This window comes from Struthio camelus, chromosome 8, assembly GCF_040807025.1.
Source record: "Struthio camelus isolate bStrCam1 chromosome 8, bStrCam1.hap1, whole genome shotgun sequence".
NCBI classification, from domain to species: Eukaryota; Metazoa; Chordata; class Aves; order Struthioniformes; family Struthionidae; genus Struthio; species Struthio camelus.
In genome coordinates this window covers 25384548-25402583 of record NC_090949.1, presented here as the reverse complement: position 1 = coordinate 25402583, position 18036 = coordinate 25384548, and the positions used below count along the sequence as shown (strand labels likewise).

Genomic DNA, 18036 nt, shown 5'->3' with positions numbered 1-18036 from the left:
CTTTCATTGTGTGCTTGGTGGTGGTGTGGGAGGGCTTTACTGGAAACAGCCCAACAGCTGGGCTTGGTGGGAAGAGAAAGTTCTGCTTCTCCTGCCTGAGCCACCATGCACTGCCAAACTCTGAAACTTAAAAATTACCCCTGTCCCCTCCTTCAAGCGTATTAAACTTCTGTTACTGCTCTGCCTAACTGCAGGGAGGCTCCCACTCTATTTTACAAATTTCACGGCTCCTGAACGGATGAAGTCCTAATGCTGGGTCAGGTTTCAGCTCCATGTAGGCTTTCTCTCCTAGTTGTTGCTGCTGCTCCCTGTGCAAGGACTGCCAAGAGAGTTTGTTCTGATCCCTGATTTGGTGCGTAACACTAATTCAGTGCTCAGAAGTCACTGCTTCAGGAGCTGTAGGAGATAGTCTAGCTGTGAGTGAGTGCCTGCCTTGCTGCTTAGCCTCCTCCCCGGCTGGCTAGCTCTCCTGGCAAAGACAGGACTGTCTTTGCTCTTGCTCAAAATAGTAACAATACTTTAAACTACTTAGGCTTGGCATTCTGAAGCAGAGGCTGTTCCCAACATGTGCTCTGCTCTCCCTTCCTCCAATTGTCCCTGTTAGCTGTGATCTTCCCATAGGCCGGCTGTGTGCCCAAGTAATTTATACCCTATCATGGTCTGTCTAGGCTGCTTGCTCCAAACTCATTTCACACCTTATATGGCAGTGTTTCCTGAACTGGCTTGGTCAGAGCCTGGCTCCTTCCTCCTCTTGCTTCAGGGCACTAGGACCAGAATGTGACCAAAAGCAGAATGCTGCAATAGCATCACTTTCTAGTAATGCTCAGAGGGCTTTGAAAGGGGCGTGTAAAGCAAAGTTGCAGGGGTTGGGGAATAATATGTGCTAAGGACAGAGGCAAGACAGCCTCTAGCTGAGAAAGATGACCTGCTATTATGATGGGCTATGTTTGGGGGGGAGGGGGGGAGAAAAAAAAAAAAACCCACTCCATCAGCTTTCAGGCATACAAAGCCTTTCTTCCAGGGTCAGGACCAGCTGACTAGCCAGGCAGAGTACTGGAAGCCCTAATCAGCTGGGGGGGGGGGGGCCCCCACAGGACAGATTTGCTTTAAGCCTGTAATGCCCAGCATTAGGGCTGCATGGGGGTTGGGGCAGGGGCTTCTACACCTGCAGCTCAGCTCTGGGGAAGGGCCAAACCACACATGCAGGTTCCTGTTCCTTGCCTGCATCCAGCTGCTGCTCTGGAACTTGCTTCTGAAGAGGCAGAACAGAGCTACCTCTTTCTGCTTTCTTCCAGGTGCCCAAATGCAGGTGGGCTAGCAGCCCCTTTGGGATAGTGCTTGGCCCAGCTGCCACACGCTGTGCTCTTCCACCTACCCCCATCTCTTTCATGGGGGGGGGGGGGGCATTGTGAGACTGTGTGCACCCCCATGTCACTGTTAGGCCTCTGGGACTGCTTTGGCAGGTACAGGAGGGGTGCATTGGCTAGTCTCAGCACAGCACAGATCAATACTGGATCTGGCTGTTCACCTTTGAAGGCTCCAGCCAGCTTAAACATCAGGAGCCAGAGCAAAAGGCTGGTGCTGGGTACAGTGTGGTACTATGTTAAGGGGAAGGTGGAAGTGGTTAATAATCCACCCTCAGCTAATCACAGGGTAATGGGCAGCAGAGGGCTTTGTAGAGCAGTTTTGTACAGGCCAGGGTGCTAATCAGAGCTGTACAGCTCTCCAGACTTCCCCTGCATCCCCTGGCTGTACTGGAGTGGGCATAGTGTGCCCTGGTACAGCTGGGTTCAAGCTGAAGGACAGGCTCAATGGGTCTGTTGCAGCCCCAGACACCATGGCTCCAACATGCAGAGCAGGATGGCAGCATCACAGCTTTGGCCAGGCTGGCTTTTTCCCCAGGTGAGGGCTCAAAAGACAAGTTTTGACTGCATGTCTTGCCCCCTTCCCCCCCCCCCCCCCCCACCAGAGCACCAGCTTAGCTAAGAGTTAGATGAACCATTTCTCAAGTGCTGGGAATCAAGCTCTGCACCTGCCACAGCAGGGTCCCTACTGCTGCACACCCCCCCCCCCCATCAGCCTGCTTCCCTTTGCACAGCCATCAGCTTTGCACTAGGGCCCTCCCCCCCCCCCCCCCAAGCAGGGAGGACAAAGAAGAAATAAGAGCTGCCTTAAGGATGGATAACTAAGGTGAATGCACTGTGTTGCAGTTGCTCTGCCCTGTAGGATAATGCCAAGCTTGATGGGACAGTGTAGACCAACACCTTTCATTTTTGCATCCAGCTTTACATTTACTGCATCCCAGCCCTTGCTACCCTCTTCCTCAGAGATAGCCCAGGCTTTTAGAGCTGTTGCCTTTTTTTTAACCCAGTTCTCCCCCCCCCTCCCCCAATCACAGTATTAGTATTTGTCCCCTCCTCCCCACATCATTACCACTGAAGTCCCCAGCTTACAACTACTGGATACTGGTTAAACTCACTCCACGTCTAGCTTTTCCACCTTACACTATAAAGAGCAGCCAGCGTTGGATTTCCTGACTGCAGCACAGCTATTTTATGTAGCTAAGGCCCTACTCGTGCCTGGGTGCAAGCCATAGTGCGGCTCAGACTGCATGAAACCACTCCCCAAATTGCTTGGGTGGGTATGATCTCTCCTGCTGGGTACCAGCACAGGCCCACCAGGCCAGAGGCACTCCACAGCACAAGTTAGGGACACATAGCTGCAGCTGGGCAGAGAGCCCTGCTTAGGCAAAGGCTAGTTTAGAGCTACTCACTGCTCAGGGAGTGCTGAGATTAGGTACTGCTACCTCCTGCCTCCCACCACTCCTGGCAAGGCAGCCTATGGGCATGAGGAGCTTTGACAGTTTGTTAGGAAGAGAAGGCTAGAAGCTTTATCAGGCCATAACTGTTTCTAAATGAAACCAAGAAGAACGACAGCAGGGGGCCTGTTTATTCTCTTGTTCATTAACATTCCTGTTTCTCTTACCAGAGCCAGGACACCAGAACTGCTATCCAACCACAGAAGGCCAGGGGTGCTTCAGAGCTCCTGATTTGAGAAAGATAAGATACACCAAGAGACCTAGTTTTCCTGGTATGGCTTTGCTAAAGGAACAGCTGAGTAGGGACCTATATATACACCAGCTTCCCCTAAGAGCAGCTATTGCTGCAAGCACAAAGCCCAGACTTGAGGGTCTTTAAGTGCTGCTGCTTCCTCATGGGGAGCCCCTCAGGTAGGACTGCACTTATAATCAGCATGAACATTCTGGCACATGACAAAACCTCCCTGTCTGTCTCAGCTAGGAGAGAACAAACATAGCGTCCTTCCTTTCCCATGACTGAGGAGCTGTGCTGGGCTCAGTCTGCCTGCAAGCTGGCCTTAAAGAACAAGACAACTCCACCACTTGCCCACATCTCGGCCCTTTTAGGAAGAGTTGCTTAGTATTATCAGCCGCAGCCCTTTCTTCCATTAAATAAGAAACCCGCCCCAAACTGAAGGTGTTTATTAACATTTAAAATACTGTACAGTATAGGCCCATTTCCCCCCTCCCCCCAGCAGCACCGTGCACTCATCGGATGCCCTGGTGAATGATGCTGCTTTTGGCACTGCTTGCCTTCTCTTTTTCCTTCTTCTTTATAGGGTCCATCTCAAAACAGCGCCAGAGCCGTAGTGTTTCATCAGCAGCTGCTGATGCCACTGTTGAGCCATCTGGGCTCATTGTCAGGTTCAGGACTCTGGCTGTGTGACCTGAGGAGAAGTTGTGCAGTCAGGGCTGGGCTGATGGCCCCACTCCCTCTAGTTCTACCGGAACAGTTGCATTCACCCCACGTTTTGCTGCTGCTGTGCACCCACATGAGACCCACCAACCTCCTTTGGTGTGGAGGCAGCTTTGCACAGCTGTCCCCGCACTATGCCAAGGCAGTATAGGTTCACATCCCAGGCATGCATTTGGAGCACCAGTTTTTCTGCAGCCGTGCCCCAGGCACTTCTCTGCATCACTGATACTCCACACAAGACCTCAAAAGTGCTCAAACCAAAGATCACATCAGCCTTTCATCTCTGGCAGCCTTCCCCTTCCTTGCCCCAGGCAAAGAGCCCAACCTACCTCGGAGCTCAGTAACCTTGGCCATGGTTGGATACTTCCATACCACTAGCTGATTCTGTGCAAAGCCATGGCCTGAAATGAACTCCTTGTAGTTTGTTGACCACAGAATAGAGCAAACCTGGGAAAAGGCAGTAATGCAGGTAAGAGGGAAACCGCTCATACAGACACTCATCACCCAGAGACAAGCCCCTGATGGTTCCCTCCTTTCCCATTCCCTCAGGAACCAGCAGCTCTGTACAGATGTTTGGCACTGAGCTGGTGTTCATGCCTCACCTGAGAATGGGCATCGACAGCACTGAGGCAGGTGCCAGAACACACATTCCAAATCCGGATATGTCTGTCACTAGTCCCACCTCCCGTGGCTAGAACATTTGACTGCCATGGACACCAGGCCACAGCCTGCAAGAAAAGTGTTAATTCTAAGACATGCAAGAGGCAATCTGCTCCCTACTGCACCTTCAAGAGCCAAAGCCACAGCAGCACCAGGGCAGCCGCTCTGCACACAGCAGTCTCCCTTTAGGGAGCAGAGGTACAGCAAATCCTCTAGCAGTGCATCAAGTACTGTGCGTCTGCCTTGTGCACATAGGCCCACACTTCACCCACAGCAGCCATATGCTCACCTTGACAGCACCCTGGTGCTGAGTGAAGGTCTGTACAGGAGCAAAGTCCCCACTGTCCCCTTGGGTACATGGCCAGATGTTCACCAGGTTGTCATTGCCCCCACTGGCTAGATAGCGTCCGTCTAATGACCACCTGAGTCCACAAACCTCCTGCGTGTGGCCAGCAAGTGTGGCCACATGGTGCTCAGCCACTCTGACGTCATGGTGGTGGATATGGCCAGTCCGTGCCCCGCTGGAGAGAGGAGGTAGGTTTGCAAGAGTCAGGTTGGCACATTTCCACTACAAGTCATCTTTGTGATTGTGTGTTGCTAGACTGCCTTAGCCACTGCTGGATTTCAGCCAGCGTTACCAGCATCACTGGGCTGTTGACATGAGTTGGCAAGGCAGCCATAGGAGTAGCAGCTTCAGCACAAAGGGCAAGGGAAAAGAGAGCCCTTCTACCCATGGTCCCAATGGAATGGACTGAATAGGAATCCCAAGCCAGGCCAGAAGCTCCTCCAAGCTATCCCTAACCCACACTATGTGCAGATACAGGACAGGAGCCTGCAACAGTTGGACATGTTCACCTACACACACCCCTACAATCTTACCTGGACAGGATGTAGCTGTTCCAGCTCAGGGACCCCACACGTGAAGAATGACTGATCATATTCCGGAGACGTTTCTGCTGCTGTATGTCCCATAGCTAGAGAGACAGAGCGCTAAGTTCTCCAGTGTACCAGAAAACCCAGTCAATAGCACCCTCATCTTTGCCCAGGGAGCCTTACTGCACAGACTCTAGCATTCAACCTTTTCAGTGAGGGAACAGAGATAAATTTGTACCTCATGACTACAGAACAAAAAGTAAATCCAGATGCTGTAAAACCCCAAGCCAAACACTGCCTGCTGCTGCAGTTAATCACTGCCCAGAAGCCTGGCCACAGCTGGACATGGACTCCCTGCTAGGCTTTGAACACTCACTAGCCAGGGTAGACAAGTTCTACTGGTAGACAAGACCGCAGAGAAGATTCCCACTGCAGTGAAAGCCACAGACAACCTATTGGAGAGTAGCAGCAGATGGCAAAGACACAAACAGCCACTTTGAATTTGTGCCACCTCCTACCTGACATGGCAGAGCACATTGTCCTCTGAGCTATTCTGTGTGTTCCTCTATCACAGGTTACTCATTTCACTCAGCAGTTCCCCATCAAGGCCAGCAGTTCATTGCTTAACTGGGGTAAGGCACCCATACACCCAACATCCCTCCCACCTGTGGGGTGAATCCAAGTCAGTGTACTGTATACTTTTGGTGCTAGTCAAAACTTTGTCCGAGGCCCACATCTTCAGCAATCCCTAGGCAACGCCTCTAGTTTTATTCCTACACTCACCTGGACCTCAGCATTACTTGTGCCAACAGCAAGGTAGTTTCCTTCTTTAATCCATGACACAGAAGAAACATAATCATCTGGATGCTCCATCTGCAGCAGCTGGATGATCTCCCCAGAGGAGTAATTCCACAGATACACAGAGTTGTCCAGAGCCACTGCCAGAAAGTTCTGAGAGCTCCAGTCAATGAGATTCAGATCTACAATTTGGAAGAGCAATGCAGGTCATACTGTACTTAGCTGGAGTCATGCCCACACCTCAGCACAGCACTGCAGCCAAAAACCTTTCACCCAGTGCTGATGCCAGATCGTCCACCAGATCCAGCTGTGCGTGTGCATTTAAGGGGTAGCCTCCTGGGAGTAACTATGCCCAGCTAGCAGGGTCAGATAGCCCTGATCCGAGTCATTTGCATGGCACTCTGGACCACTGTTCCTATAAGGCTACACAGGGACACTCCAGAAGTGGTCCATGCCAGCCTGAAAGCATAAGATGCTGAATGAACCGAGATAGCTGCAGTTCTTAGAACCATGCAATCCTAATTACTGGAGAAAAATATATGTAGCCAGTGTTTTCCTGTTGTTTTCATTCAGACGTTCTTGTTTATAGATGTGGGATTCATAAGCTGACCTTAGGCTTGGTCAGACTCAGGCAAAGGTTTCAGCAAAAAGGATAAAGTTCAACAAATTTGCACTTAGATAATCTAGACAAAGGGAAAAAAGTGGTGAGGAAATGCAGTGGGTTATAACAAGAGTCCTTCAAAGCCTTATTCAGAGAGGAGAAGTAGCTTTTGGATGGGACAAGGAGCTCACAGAAGCCAACAAAGCAAAAGTGGCATTAAATTGGTCACTAAATTACCCATCCAAACAAACTCATCCCAATTGGAAAAGTGAGGCAGGCCTGGTCTAGCCTCTCAGCAAGAGAGCAAGAGGAAGCAACAAATATCTCCTGGGGGCACTTCAGTGCAGAACGATCTCAACGACTACTCACCATTGCAGGCTACTTACAATAGTCATTGCGGATTTCCGGTGCATCGAGGATTCTATCTGGCATTGAGGGAATGTATCTACTGTTCTTCCTGCTGGACCCAGGTGTGGTCTTCTGGCTGTAGAGCACTTTCAGGTTATTCTGATAGCCTGGGTGCAGAGGAACAGCCTTGTTATCCTAAGTTACTGTTTCCTCCTGGCTGGTCACTGCTCACCCAACTAGCGTACCCTTCCAATGAAAGTCAAACCCCGATCAGAAGGAAGACATGAGTTCTGCCCAGCAGAATACAGTACGTGCTCACACTTCCAATCCTGTACATGGTGAATTTGTCCCTGCTACTGCCACTAAACCAACATCATTGGCAGTTAATAGCTGACAAGCACCTGGTTTTCTGTATCCTACCATGTTTAAAAACAGTTAAGCTATGAAGCACGCAGCAGAGAGTCTGAGGCCTTTACAGACATCATGAAGATTTGCCATCTGCAGTGTAAGTTAGCAACTGACAGTCACCGCTCAGCTTTTGTCAAGAATTTCAACATAGCTGTATCGCCAGACCCCCAGCTTCAGGAAAGCGAGGAAGGAGACTCCAGCGTGCAAGAGCTCTGAGAAAGTCAATTGTTCTCTCAATTGACCCAAACACAGGGTTCCAGTTACAGTTCCCCTCCTCAAATCTCTCCAGCTGAGTCAACTTACCATCAGACCCTGCATCATACCTTCTGGAGCATTCTGTGGCTTTCCACTAAGGCGAAGGATCTTTGCCTCTTCTACATCAAAACCATTCAGGTTCACTGCCCAGGCTTTCTGTTGCTCCTAGAGAGACAAACCACCTTCAGCATGACTCATTTGAAAAACAAAGCCAATGCTGCACCTCACACAAAACCGTAGCTGGTAGGGCATATGCCCAGCCCCCTTCTCCCAGAATCAAAGGTACATGGCTGTACTGAGGAGTCAGTTGCACACACACAGCTCAGAGTAGTTTTTTCCTCAGATCTTTGCACTGTAACTTGCTCACAATGTTTTCATACAGAAGAGGGGCAAATTTAACAACTCACTGCTAGAGGGGAAGCCACAGCCACAAGGGACTACATGCTTTATAAAGAGATTTCAGAACACAGCATACGCATTCCAGAATAGCTCCCTAAGCAGACATTGTCCTAGAATAGCTACCACCAGCAGTTTCACTGTGTACAGGCTCATAGCTTTGTACCTCTGTAGCCTGCTCCATTTAAAAGCTTCATTAGTCCTCCAAAGCTGAGTTCTGCTATCAGAAGCTGCACAGACCAGAATGGAAACAGGTATAAGGAAGCTCTACACTCTTTCCTGTACCTGAGGAAAGATCCCCACAGAGCAGCTGTGCTCAGCCTGCTGTGTGGCAGCTGTGCACCAGTTCTGCTTGCAGCCACTACAGCTTCCACCTCACCCCAGACTCCTGAGAACCAGAGCTGGAAGCTGTGGTAGCTGGAGCTATTAGCCTCACAAACCCATTCATTAGAATGTACAGTTTGCTTCTCTTTGCATAATGCTTATTATAACAATCATAATACAGCCAGCAGCACGCTCACCTTCTTGGTTGGGGAATCCTCAGCAGGGTCATTCTCTTTGGTTAGGAGGAAATTGGCCATCTCCATCTGCATAGTGCTGCGGTTGGGGATATAGCGGTCCCCGCCAGCTTTTGTTGGGGTGCTCTGGATTTTGGATCCTGATTTACCTGTATTCACATGCATAAATACTGTCTTACAGCTGTCAGATAGCTTTCAAGACATACCGCAGAACTAGCGCTCTAAGAGATATTCTACCAGCAGTAGACTACATAACATCTACCAGACAAGCACCATGATCATAGTAAGACTCAGAGCATCATTTCGTATGCTGCATAAATCACAAATAACTCATATTTCTGGCCTCTGTACCTTACTGTATCCTGACAGTCCCCAACCTAAGCTCAGTACCATTAGGTATATCCTTGGATCTAGTGCAGCAATTCCAGTGCTTCCAGCTAAGGGGAAGAAGCCAAAATGCTGTTGCAGCATGCAAAACTGTCAGTACCCCCACGTGTCACAACACAGAGCTGGGCCAGCGAGGCACTGTTGGTGGCAGCAGTTTACCCAAACGCCGTGCACAGAGGCCTGCCCACCTCGTGCCCGGAAAGACAAGGCAGGTGACCGCCGGGAGCCGGCGCATTGTGACCCATCCCTCCCACCCGACTAGGGTGCCCCCCCACCGCGGTCCGGCAGCCTGTCGCTCACCAGGGGTCTTGGACGGCGTCTTACTGGCGCTGTGGGAGCGGTTAGCCGGCTTCATGGGCGACACGCCGGCGGCGGGGCTGGGCCCAGGCCCCGGGGCGCCGCTCTCCTTGGCCTTGCGCTGCCACCGCGCGGGCGGCGCGTTGGGGATCGGCGTGTCCAGCTTCAGCAGCCCGTGCAGGTCCGCCTCGAACACGAACTGCGCCATGGCGCTGCGGGAGGGCGGGCGGGCGGCGTCAGCGGCGGCCCGCGCAGGGGCAGAGGCACGACCCCCCTCCTCTTTCCCCCCAGGGCCCCTTTCCCCTCAGGCCCCCTCCCCGAGGTACCAATTCTCCTTCTTTCCCCCCCCCACCCCCCGCGCGCAGGCGGCAGCCGCCAGTACCCCCCCCCCCCCCTCACCACCTGCGCTCTCCGGTTCAGGCTCGCGCAGGCCCCCTCCGCGCCGCGCTTAAACCCCGCGCGGTCGCTCCTCCTATTGGCCGCTTCAAACCCAACGGCCGCACGCTGCCATGGCGACCGCCGCGCGCCGCGTCGCGATTGGCTAGACCGCGGGGCTGGGCGGAGCTCTGCCCTGTGGGCGGCCCCGGGGCCGACAGTCGGAGGGCGGTGAGGGGCTCGGGGTTGGGTGTGGCGTGCGCTTCGCTGCCCTCCGCTTCCCTCGGAGCTGGTTCCGCGCAGGGCCCGAGCCGCCGGGCACTGCGAACCGGGGCCGCTGGGGGCAGAGCGGGCGGGGCGGCGGGGCACGCGCGAGCGGCCAGCAGCCGCGAAGGAGAGGAGACTGAGTCGGTCCGCGTCTCGTTTATGGCACACGGGGGGAGGCGAGGCGCCCGCGGGCCGCGCTCAGGGCGGCCCCCGCGGCTCCCAGCCGCTCATGAGGAGATAAGACTGGTTGGCGATGTCCGTGGTGGGCGCGGGGCGCTCCGCGGAGCCCCAGGGCGGGTCCCCCCCGGCCGGGAGGCCGCCGGGCAGCCTGCCGGCCGCGTAGTCCTGCGGGGGGCCGCCGGCCTCCTCCCGCCGCGGCGGCCCCTTGGGCGGCGCGGCCAGCTCGGCCGCCCGCCGGTCCGGCAGCACCTCCAGCAGGCAGGGCAGCACGGCGTCCTCCGGGGGCTGCTTGTAGAAGGCGCTGGCCTGCGGGAGAGAGGGGACACGGTCGGGGCGGCTCTCGCAGCAGGGGTCCTCTGAAGTGCCCCTGGGGAGTTGTGTTGGGTGCCCTGAGGTGCCCCGGAGGAGCTCTGTTGGGGGCCTGGAGGTGCCCCTGAGGACCCATGCTGAGCACCCCGAGGTGCCTCAGAGGAGCTGTGCTGGGCGCCCCGAGGTGCCCCTGAGGAGCTCTGTTGGCACCTCACAGGCTTGCCCTTGGAGCTAAGCCATTGCCACACTGGGGCCTTGGGGTCCCTCTGGGCAGTCTGGGGGTTTGGGAGCTGTTCCCTAGGTGCTGTGCACTCTTATCCAACTCTGAGGTGGTGGTGGGGGCGGGGCTGGGAAGGTGCTCCTCGGGCTGGGAGAGCTGGAGAGGGCTCAGCTGCAGAGCAGAGGGTGTCACTGTGAGGTGTTGGGGCCAAGGCAGCTCCCTGGCCGTGGGGGCCCTGCTGCAGCCTCCTCACCTGGCTGTGCTTGCTGCTCTCATTGAGGAAGTTGCCCAGTGCGCGGTGCAAGTCAGGGACAGGGGGCCAGAGCTTCTGCTTCACGCTGCTAGGCGGGAGGAAGAGGGGTGTAAAAGGCAAACCCCAGTCCCAGTGTGCCCTGGCCTGTGGAGAGCCCGTGAGATGGGGTGCCCAGGCCTGGTGCTGCACCCACCCCAATGAAGTGCAGGCAGGAGGTGCGTGTGGGTCAGGGCTTACCTATACAGGGAGGGGAAGGTGCACCTCAGCCCCAGGAGCATTCCTGTGAAGAGCAGTGGCACCACCACAACGCTTGGGATGGTCCAGCCTGGGTTGGAGGAGAAGCGCTGAGAAGGCAGAGCTCCCCAGGTCCACATCTCTGTGCTGCTCACAGCCCTGTCACCCTCCGCCTAGTGCTCCACATCCCATTTCCAGCATCCTCAGCCTTACGCCTTCAGCCCTACAGCTTATCCAGCCACAGCCTCTGCCCTACCCCTTACCCGCATCAGCCGTGGCATCAACCACAACAGGTTTGGACCAGGCGCTCCAGTTGCCTTGGTACCATGGCCCGCTGGGCTGGGCTCGCACCTGGGCAAGGTAGCGGGCGCCAGGGCGTAGGTCCAGGACTTCTTTCCTGGCTGCTCGTGGGACTTGCAAGACCTGCAGGGCAGCGCTGAATTAGAGATGACAGCTGCTGTGGGGCTGCAAAAGGGCAGAACTGGGACTAGGGTCTGCCCTACCCCACCCCACGCAGGGGCTGAGCACCAGCAGCAGAGAAGGGCCAGGGCTACTCAGGGGGGGCCCGGGCTGTGATGGGCAGAGGGGGCCTGCCCACCCCACTACCTTCCAGTCATGGCTGTTCTCCACAGAGTAGCGGAGCTGATAAGCCAGCTGCTCCGCCAGCTCCTCCAGGGGTGGCACCCACTGCAGGCTCAGCCGGCCCTGCACTACCGTGGCCTGCAGAAGCCGTGGGGGGTCTGTGAGCACTGTGAAGACAAGGACATGTCACTGCCAGGGGACCCTGCTCCTTTGGAGTCTGAAGAGCCTCCTGCCAGCTGGCCATGGGCAGCATTGGTTCTGGGGACTCACCAGCCTGGTGCAACCAGAAGGGTTCCCTGAAGTAGCTGAGCGTGGGCCGCGCATGGGGCCACGTGACGTTCACCAGGACAGAGATGGCACTGCCAGCCCTGGGCTGAAATGTGCAGGTGTGGGTGCCCTGCGCCCCTATGCTCACCACCTCACATCGCTGCCATGCTTCTTCCCTGCGGAGGGAGCGGGGAGCGTGTCAGCCCCTGAGCTGTGGCCCTGCTGCCTTCACTCTCTGCCAGACCCACTCAGCTGTGGGGTTCGCTCTGGGGCAAAGCCACTCTTGTCCCCATCAGGCCAGCACAGCTTTGCTCCTCTTGCCGTTGTTCAGGAAAACCAGGGCAGCCCCAAGTTAAAGAATCAGCAAGGCCTGGTGTAACAGTGGGAGGTGTGGTGTGTGTGGGCAGCACAGGACGTGGCATGGTGTGAGGCAGATCGTGGCGTGGCAGGGCACGGCGCAGGCGGCACAACGCCGGACACGGCACTGTGCAAGGTGGCAGTCCCCAGGATGTGCTCCCCCTGCCTGTGTCCCAGGCATGCCCTTACCTTTTGCCAGCCCTGCTCTGGGGCGCCCGGTAGAAGAGCTCATGGGAGCTGCTGGCATCTGCGGGGTCCCAGCTCCACTCGCAGCGCACATGCTGCAGGTCAGGGGTAGTGCAGAGCAGGCCGATGTCTCCTTGGCAGGCAAGAGCACAGGAGCCAGAGCAGGGAGAGGGCTGCTTCCCCTCACCCTGGGTGCTGCACCTCACTTACCCCTAGGCCCCCCCCACCTCGTTCTCCCTAGATGTATGCGCCCTCCCTGCTGGGCTCAGCACCATGCTTGGCCCGTTGTCTCGCACAGAGCCCTGGCAGTGGGGACAGCCACTCACCAGAGGAGTGGGGTGTCTCTGCAGCCACTGCCTGGGACCAGGGGCCCCACATGCCATCCATGGAGAGGCCATCAGGCTTGCTGCGCACCTGGATGTGGTACCTCACCCCAGGCTGCAGGTCCCTCAGTAGCACCCAGCTGTTGGTCTGTACCAGTCCCTGCAGGAGAGGGGTGAGGCTGAGGAGCATCTGTGGCCCCCAATTCCCCTGCCCGGCTCTAGCCCCAGCCCCAGCTCCAGTACATACTTGCCCCACACCCAGGGAGGCTGCAGCTCCCTCAGGCATGGGCAGCTGGGTGCTGCTGGCCTGCAGGACCGAAGGGTCTCCAGTGCGCTGCCCGCTGGGATCCAGCATTACACTGCAGGGTGCCTCCCCAGAGCCCTCTGCACAGTAACGGACTTTGTAGAGGAAGAAGTTCAGGTAGTCGGTGAGTGGGGGCTGCCAGGTAACCCACAGCTGCCCCACCACCCCTGTCCAGGTGGCCGTGATGTTCGTTGGTGGGGCAATGAGACCTGCGAGGAAGATGCCAGAGTGTTGGCCCTCCTGCGCATGTCCCCGCTGGGTTGTGCCAGTGAGCTGAGGGACACCCTGTCATCGCCCCAGGGGCTGCCTCCATGCCAGGCCCCAGCAGGCAGGATCTGGGGTATTACAGCTCCTGCAGGGACTGCTGCAGGCTGTCACCGTGTGGGGCTGGTCCAAGCCTGCCCACGATGACGACTGTGGTGGGCAGAAGGGCAGGGAGGATGGAGAGTGGGGTCCAAGTGGAGCCCTGGCTGGGGCCAGCTGCTGCTGCACAGGGCGCCACAGGAGGGACTCACCCACTGCATCCACGCTGAGCTCCCGCGAGTACTTGGTCTGGTTGCTGGTGGCGTTCACAACAAGCACGGAGAGCTGGCTGAAGAGCCGCACGTCCTGGCTGGGGAACACGCAGACATGCCGCGTCCCGCCGGCCCCACGGCTCTGCGTGGAAACTGCGCACACCTTGGGCACCTCCCTGGGGAACGGAGAGTCAGGGACCCTCCAGCACCTTCTGCCTGGGGTCAAGTTTCAGAAGAGCGGTCTTGGGACATGGCACCAAGACCTTAGCAACCAGACGTGCCACCAGCTCCTTCCCTACACCCCTGCCCATCACAGGACACCTTTCTGGTGAGACTGAGGCAAGACCTGGGAAACCAGCAGTCCCAGCCCTGCCATGGAAATGCAGTAAATACCCTGTAGCTTGCAGCAGGCGCTCCAGCCTCTCCTTGCACCCAGGGGATGGCCATGGAGAACCCCGGCGCAGCAGGTGCCATGGGAGCTGGGCCCTGTCTGTCTAAGCATGTGCCGGGCTGGGCCAAGGGGAGGCTGAGCAGCATTGGCACCATGTCCTACCTGCTGTACCAGTAGTAGAAGTGGCACTTCCCGTTCACAGCCTCCTCTTCCTCCTCATCCCAGAAGCACGTGAGGTCCTCGAAGGAGCGGGAGAAGCAGAGGATGTCCTCAGACACCTCATCCAGGAGCGCAGCATCTAGGAGGAGCGTGGGCATGAAGGAGTTCCTGGGCACAACCCCATGCCCCACGTCCTCCTCCATGCCCCATGCCAGCTTGCCCCTGAGGCCTGTCTCTGCGCTGGGGCTGGGGAGTGGGTGTGAACATCCTCCACACCAGCTGCGACACAGGAGGGACACAGCGCCCAGGCCAGCTTGCCAGTTCACGTTGGGGTCCTGGCTGGCAGCAGAAGGCCCCGCCGGCCAGGCCTCACTGCTCCCCCTTCCTCAGCACATGGGATCCTTTCGGACAAACAAACATCCCAAAATAGCTCTGTGGTCAGAGTAAGGAGCAGGCCCTGGCCCAGGCTTGGCCAGGCCTGGAGATCAGTGGGAAGTGCTCACTGCCCTGCTCACGCCGGTGATAGCGCTGGCTGCGGAAAGGCACGTGGAAGTGAGATAAGGAGGAGCAGTGCCTCAGGGGGGAGGGCTGGTGAGGGGGCGCGCGGGGCGGCTGCCCATGCTGCTCCCTGGCTGCTGTCCTGAGCACAGGAGCTGCTAGCTCCCTGGAGGGGGGCAGCTCAGTGGGCTGAAGGTTTCTCCAGCCTGCTTGGTGAGTTGCCCTCCCTGTCATCGCAGGGGTAAAGCAGAGCAGGGTCCAAGTGGGACCTCTCAGCAGGGAGCGTTGCATCCAGCATCAGCCCCCTCCTGAGCCACGATCGTTCTGCTGGCATGCCAGGAACTGTCCCCATTGGCACGGAGAAGGGGACAGCCCTGAGGGACACAGATGTGTGTCATGCAGGGGGTAGAGCGGACACAGCCTGCCTCACTGCTTCCCCATCACCGCTCCAGCACCCTCCTTCTCCCTCATGGCTTCTGCCCCAGGGTCTGCCCCAGCCTTCCTCCTCCTGGGAAATGGTCCATTTCCCCCAGGAGCTGTCCTCAGCTAGAGGACACTGCAACAAGCTGTGTGCCATCGCCTGGCCCTGCTCCATGTGCTGAGTGTGCCCGTTCTCTGCTCTGCAGCCCCCTGCACAGCCCTGCAGCTGGCTGAGCCCACCTCGAGACAAAGGGAGTGAGCACAAGAACAAGGACAGTCTCCGATGTCCTTGCCACTCTCCCAGTGTCCCCCTGCTCCCCCTTTCCCTGACCCCCCAACCTGGTTCCTCCCTTCCCAGCCCAGCATTGCCTTCCTCCTTCAGCCCACGTCCCTCGCCACAGACCACAGCCTCCTTGCTGTAGTGCTCCCTCCTGCCCTGCTCTTCCCTTTCTGCACCCTCCTGCCCCAGCCTGCCCCTGCCCGGTTGCGCGCCCTCAGTCTCGTGCCAGCACCAGGCCTTCCCTGGGCACGACAGGCCGTGCTGGAGGACGGGCCCCAGTGGCCTGGGGGCACGGGGACTTGCTTCCCTCTGCTCGGGCTCCATCCCACGGTGCCGGTGGGAGCCCGCACCGGTCCTATGGAGTATCTTTCTTTGCTCAATGCTGGCAATTTCTTTCAGCAAAACTCGCTGTACAACATGGCAATCCACGTGAATGGCGCTTAGATGTAACGCTGTTCACCCAGCAGCAGGCTTAGGGCAAAGCAACCCTGCAGAGGCAGCGAGCAGAGGGAGGATGAGCCCTGTCCTTCCTCCCACCCCTTGCAGGGGAGGCCCTGCACCTAAGGGAGTAGCTTAAAACAGCAGTTTTGGCCAAGTGTCATGTTCCTGAGTCTGCTGCAGCAGCCTGGCCAGGGACTGTGTGTAGGCTCTGAAAAGATGAGTGCAAGAGCAACAGAATTTTGTTCAGTTAATATTTTTTTAATGGTATTATAGAAAGTATTAAAAGGTCTAAAGGGTAGATAGGGTAGACAGTCCCCAGAAAGTGTGGACAGACCTAACGTATAATGAAGTTGCAAAGATGTACTGCAAAGCAGCAATGAGCCAGGCTTGAGAGAGCTAAGGCAGAACTGAAGAAAGTCGTGTAGACAGTAAGGTGACACCAGGTCAACAGCTCTCAAAGCTGCTGTGTGCTGCAAGGGTGGCACGTGGGCACTAGGATTAGCCAAGCAGGTGCCTCTGTGTCACCCATGGTCTAAAGTTGTGCCTTCAGATTTTAGCTTGAATTTTATTCAGACCTTGTCATTATAACCCCAAGAGCCTTGGTGTGGCTTGAATGAACAAAGAGCTCCTTTCTGTTACCTGCGAGGGGCAGGGAGCAGCGTGACTCCGAGTGAGCCCACAGGGCTGGGAGCCAGGCCTGAGGCTGTATACTGCCGTCCGCAAGGGCTGCCCTGGGGCTGCCCGGTCCTTCCTGCAGGCAGCAGGGACCCCCCTTCCTCCAGGCACACTGCAGTGCCCTGTGGGTGAGATCGGGGCTCCATCACCCACCCCAAGCACCCATCCCAGCTCACCCCTCTTTGCTCCTGCCCAGGGGCCACGAGCACCCCACAGACCCCCTTTGACCCCTGCACCTGGCCATCAGCACAGCTGCAGCCCCACTCACATCCCTTAAACCTCTCCTCTCTGCGCCTGCCCCCTCATCCTGCAGTGCAGGGCAGGAGGAGGGGGCCCTAATTCTGCACATACCCCACTGCTCTGAGAGTGCTTGCTGCCCCATCCACAGGGACAGCACGCCATGTCCCTCTGGCTTGTCCCTTGCAGAAGAAAGCGAGCCCCGAGGACCTACCTTCAGATGTCACTGGCTCGGGGAGCGAAGCTGGGCTGAGGAAGCTGAGCAGAACCTCCACAAGCAGGGAGAGAAGCCACCCCTGGCGCAGCCAGGTGGCCATCCCTGCCCCACGTGGAGCTGCCCCGGGGTGTGGGGCAGCGCGTGCCCCGGCTCCACTCTTTCCAGCACCCCAACTTGCTGCTGGAGCTCCTACAGGCAATACCTTTATCTGGGAAGTGTCAACTTTGCTGCTCAGGAAGCCTGGCTGAAAGGCTCCCTCCACCCCCATCGCCGGCACTTCCCCGTGCCCGAAACCACGGCGCTGTGGCCTCTCCGCCAGCCGCAGTGCCAAGAGAGGCTGCTCCTATCAGATAGGCAGCACGTCCTGCCCTTGTGGCTACCGGGCACACTGGGAGGCTGGAATAGGAAGAAAAACAACCCCCAAGAAATGAGTGAGGCCCCCATTTGGGGCACGCACAGGCGGCCGGGGCCGCACGCCCTGCGCTGCCCCTGCTACCACTGGCACGCGGGGAGCGTGGGGCAAAGGAAGCTGGTGCTGTCCCATCCTGCGCTGCCCTTTGCAGGGCCCTGAGGCCACTGCACCGGGTCTGCTCTGCATGGACTGGTATTGCCTAGGGCTCTCCCAGGAGGAGGACTACAGTCACTGGGGCATTGGCAGTGCGCACACAGACACTCACAGTGCCATAGCACGTGCAGGGATCAGGACACGATGGCCCTTATCCTGTATCACAACTGCAAGAGCTGCAGTCATGCTTGAAGCACCTGGGCAGAGCCCCAGAGCTCCTCTCTACTCCCCCAGAACCTCCTCCAAAAGCCAAAAACAGCCCTTAGAAAGGGAGGGGAGAGGAGCCTCCACCTCGAACCTGCAGTGGACGCCACCAACATACATACTCACATGCACACACACACATACAGAGCACCAGCTACATGCATGTGACACAAATGTGGGACCACAGTAGGGTCCCACAAAGCTGCTCTGCTTTGTGCCCTTCTGCTACTGCAACAGGGTGCTGTGCAGCCAGGCCGCGGGCA

At 57.1% G+C, this 18036-nt stretch overlaps 2 protein-coding genes across 5 annotated transcripts; both read right to left on the bottom strand.

Annotated features, from left to right (window-relative positions):
• Positions 1 to 3483: 3483 nt before the first annotated feature.
• Positions 3484 to 9992, bottom strand: CDC20 (cell division cycle 20). 2 transcript variants are annotated; one of them, XM_068952815.1, is made up of 11 exons: positions 9717 to 9992; positions 9318 to 9526; positions 8634 to 8779; positions 7785 to 7881; positions 7092 to 7220; positions 6090 to 6286; positions 5313 to 5407; positions 4723 to 4954; positions 4376 to 4501; positions 4103 to 4220; positions 3484 to 3744 (listed from the first exon to the last, which is right to left on the bottom strand). In XM_068952815.1, exons 2-11 carry the CDS (start codon positions 9520 to 9522, stop codon positions 3566 to 3568), a joined length of 1524 nt encoding a protein of 507 aa, XP_068808916.1. In that variant the 5' UTR covers positions 9523 to 9526; positions 9717 to 9992; the 3' UTR covers positions 3484 to 3565. The 2 variants fall into 2 exon arrangements, with proteins under 2 accessions (XP_068808916.1, XP_068808917.1); XM_068952816.1 differs by having other exon boundaries at positions 9714 to 9768.
• A 29-nt stretch (positions 9993 to 10021) lies between these two features.
• MPL (MPL proto-oncogene, thrombopoietin receptor) lies at positions 10022 to 17315 on the bottom strand. 3 transcript variants are annotated; one of them, XM_009670787.2, is made up of 12 exons: positions 17002 to 17191; positions 14240 to 14375; positions 13687 to 13862; positions 13115 to 13380; positions 12871 to 13027; positions 12548 to 12677; positions 12005 to 12177; positions 11759 to 11901; positions 11416 to 11575; positions 11156 to 11243; positions 10919 to 11006; positions 10022 to 10442 (listed from the first exon to the last, which is right to left on the bottom strand). In XM_009670787.2, exons 1-12 carry the CDS (start codon positions 17102 to 17104, stop codon positions 10155 to 10157), a joined length of 1908 nt encoding a protein of 635 aa, XP_009669082.2. In that variant the 5' UTR covers positions 17105 to 17191; the 3' UTR covers positions 10022 to 10154. The 3 variants fall into 3 exon arrangements, 1 of the variants encoding a protein (XP_009669082.2); XR_011142589.1 differs by having other exon boundaries at positions 10394 to 10442; positions 11504 to 11575; positions 17002 to 17315; XR_011142590.1 differs by having other exon boundaries at positions 10394 to 10442; positions 10919 to 11003; positions 11504 to 11575; positions 17002 to 17315.
• Positions 17316 to 18036: the final 721 nt, after the last annotated feature.

Bases quoted from the DNA above. Each gene is read 5' to 3' on its own strand.
- CDC20 (XM_068952815.1), bottom strand. From the start codon at position 9,522: ATGGCGCAGTTCGTGTTCGAGGCGGACCTGCACGGGCTGCTGAAGCTG. The intron at 6,287-7,091 runs GTAAGTAGCCTG...TCCAAATTGTAG, and splicing joins GGAAATCCGCAATGACTATT to ATCTGAATCTCATTGACTGG. The intron at 4,502-4,722 runs GTGAGCATATGG...CTTTTCTTGCAG, and splicing joins AGCACCAGGGTGCTGTCAAG to GCTGTGGCCTGGTGTCCATG.
- MPL (XM_009670787.2), bottom strand. From the start codon at position 17,104: ATGGCCACCTGGCTGCGCCAGGGGTGGCTTCTCTCCCTGCTTGTGGAG. The intron at 13,028-13,114 runs GTATGTACTGGA...CCTCTCCTGCAG, and splicing joins CCTCCCTGGGTGTGGGGCAA to GGACTGGTACAGACCAACAG. The intron at 11,902-12,004 runs GTGAGTCCCCAG...TTGTCTTCACAG, and splicing joins CTTCTGGTTGCACCAGGCTG to TGCTCACAGACCCCCCACGG.